Here is a 3048-nt window from a genome sequence, read left to right as displayed (position 1 = left end):
CTTCAGAAATTACGGTTACCTTCCTTGAGGTCAACCAATGTGACCTAACTTAACAGTTAGTTATAACTGAGCCTCACAGATAATCGCAACCACATCATGCAATTACATTCTTTTGCATGAAGTTGTGAACAAACAAGTAGAACAAAAACCACTGGTATCAATTGGCAACGAAGGAGTGCATTACCAGCTAGAGCATTGAACTACTAAAGAAATAATAATATCACATCTCAAAGGTTCTAACAGATGATCAAAGCACATCTTGTAAGGCGAAATGTGATATATCAAACACATGCATGAATACCAAGGAACCATAAAACTTAGTAGTTGCCGCAAAACAAGAAGCTATAATTAGCTAAACGGCTCACACATTCATCCAGTGCAAGATTAAACAACACTTATAAAACATACTTTTGAAGGCTTGAGTGCAACTAACAATCTCTGAGCACTAACTAATACCACCTCCACCATGAACATCTGTTACCAAGATCTATCCAGGTTGCAAAAGGATAACAAAAGCTATCGTTCCACACGATGATCACTGGCCCCATCTGAATAGAGCATGCTTGGATACACCCAGAGGGGCTTCATGTAGTGGCCCCAATATATTACGCACTGCCTGATGGAAGCGTCCCAAGGATCATGTGCGCTGTCCAGCTCGTGTACTCTCCAAGGTGGAGAACTCTCGGCGTAATACAATGAATTGCTCCTCCCTCCCCATCGTTCTGGGTTCATATTAGATAATGGCATGTTCTTCGTATCACATCCTGCAAAGGCTGCCCAGCTGCCCAACTTTTTCTTGACAACCCATTTTGCAGGTTTGCTTGACATGTCGAGGTGAAGTGTACAAACCTTTTTCAAAATACCACCATCCTTAATACGTCTGCTCCAATGGTCAACCGTGATGAACATGAGGAGCATGTCACCACAAACCACTAGCCATGATGTTTGGTATGGGGTTCTGATCGAGTGGGGAGACCACTCAGTTATTATCTCTTGTAGGCCAAGCTGGGGCGCTAACTCGAAAGAGTAGATCCTTCTATGATAATCCATGGCAATAAACTGACCCTTGAATTCCACGATTTGAGTTATTTGTGCACCAGAAGGAAGTTTGAGTTCTGACCAAGAGTCACTTCCAACTGGCCAATCAAATAGAGAGAATCGAGTTCCCACAAGGAGATGTGAATTGGGTGATGTAATGGGAGCTGTTAGAACACCGAAGAAGTACAACTCCGCAATCTCTGAATGTTGAGCATGTATTTTGGTAGGACTAACCCGCTCGCAGCCACTGATTGGAAGACGTGGGGGTGAAACTTTGGAACCACTGAAAGGGTCAACAACAAGACAATATCCACGGGAGCAAAAGAAGATGAGATGACCATAGGAAGGGCCAACACAATACATCTTTTGTAGAATTTCTTCATCAATCTGGCAGCGAAAAGTGATGTTTTGGTTGGATGGGTCAATGACCTTACAGGTGTGCAACTTGCAATGAATATCGTTAGATGGAACGTGAGGAGCATCAACACGGATGTTGGTTTGGATGAGGAGAGGGGGGAACAGGGTGCAGAGGGTAGATTTGGATGGGTATGACAAGAATGCAACATGCCAAGAGCGGCATGTTGCAGAAAAGGCAAGAAGATCACGTACAGAGCCTAAGAGAGGAAGAATGGTGTGCAACAAACCATCTGGGAGGTCTGCCCACTCTTGGAGTCCAGATAGAGTAGTAAGTGCGGAGACACACAGTTTGCTGTGCGTTTGCATGATGAAACACTCTGCAAAAATACAACAATTCAAGGAAAAGAAGTCAGAAAAATAGCATGCTATAACCATGTATACGCATAATAACTTGATCTTCAGATTTAATGAATAATATATGTATATCAATAAACTTGTTATACATAAGTATTGACAAATAATGTTTTCAGAGTACACTTTGGTGGGTTCTCATGTTTAATATAAGCATATAAAATTCAACAACAAAAAAAGACTTGCTTTTCGCGAATGTCTCAGGCCCTCCAGCTAAAACTTGAGACTTATCCATGATTGCATCTTCTACATTCAGAACATTTTTTTGTGAGTGCGGTATTCTTGTGTTCGGGGCAAGATAAATAGATAATAACATGTGAAAAAGGAAACTTTTGTCAAATCTGTCATGGTAGTTAAAACTTCTTTGTGGAACATATATTTATCTTCGGAACATGAGAATAAAATGGTGATGGATCCTATTGCCTTTAAAAAGAGACAATGCGCCATAAGTGACAACAATGCACAACCAATATGGAAATACTACCCAATATTGGGACAATGGAATATTTATTTATGTTTGATGCTTCTTTCCAATTCCAGATCACTATTTTCATAAATTATTACCAAAATGAAACTATTACTATTATCTTATGCTATGTTCAAGTGCTCATGTTCCTCACCAAATTGTAAAACCCGTAATTGATGGTAAAACCGTTAATATATGGCAGATAGTTGCAGCACAAATCATGTCAACGAGGGAGCTCCTCTACTATGGTGCATATTTTATTTCCTACTTGCAGCCCATGGGCACCCTACCTTTGTTTAATTGTTCCTAATTTCTCTCCCGCTAGTCTAGTAGTGTTGCAGAAAAAATACAGTTCAGCGGAAAAGTCCATTGGTCACACCTGACTACAGGCGTCGGGATTTGCAGTCCCAGATGAAGTGGTAGAAATGTATACCCAAATACACAATAATGGACTGGACTTTTTTATTTACGTTGTGACGAGTCTTGTTTCAATTTACACCAGACTCAAATTAAATCAGAGATGATTTTGTTGTAGTTTTCACTCCACTGAAATTGACGAGGTTGAAACCAACTAAATTTGTCTGTTCTAAGATTAGCTCATCAACTCGATTCGTTAGTGACAGTAACACATCTTACTTACCCTATTACCAGCGTGATCCGAGCTCTTGTGATGAGACGAACCAAGCGGAAATTCTAATCAGAACACACATCCACGCCATATGATGAAATTGGATAACACAATAACTAGGGTTTAAATGCGTTCACATGCGTGAGAG

The 3048-nt window shown here is 40.5% G+C and overlaps 1 protein-coding gene across 1 annotated transcript; it reads right to left on the bottom strand.

Annotated features, from left to right (window-relative positions):
• Nucleotides 1-201: 201 nt before the first annotated feature.
• On the bottom strand, nt 202-2245 carry LOC109760847 (uncharacterized). The gene has a single exon (XM_020319650.4). It carries the CDS (start codon nt 1828-1830, stop codon nt 517-519), a length of 1314 nt encoding a protein of 437 aa, XP_020175239.3. The 5' UTR covers nt 1831-2245; the 3' UTR covers nt 202-516.
• Nucleotides 2246-3048: the final 803 nt, after the last annotated feature.

Source organism: Aegilops tauschii, chromosome 3 (assembly GCF_002575655.3).
Source record: "Aegilops tauschii subsp. strangulata cultivar AL8/78 chromosome 3, Aet v6.0, whole genome shotgun sequence".
In the NCBI taxonomy this organism is placed as follows: domain Eukaryota; kingdom Viridiplantae; phylum Streptophyta; class Magnoliopsida; order Poales; family Poaceae; genus Aegilops; species Aegilops tauschii.
Note: the sequence above shows the minus strand (reverse complement) of the source record. Positions and strands in the feature narration are given on the sequence as shown.

What these genes read in the sequence shown, in the direction of transcription:
- LOC109760847 (XM_020319650.4), bottom strand. Translation starts at nt 1,830, where the DNA reads ATGGTTATAGCATGCTATTTTTCTGACTTCTTTTCCTTGAATTGTTGT.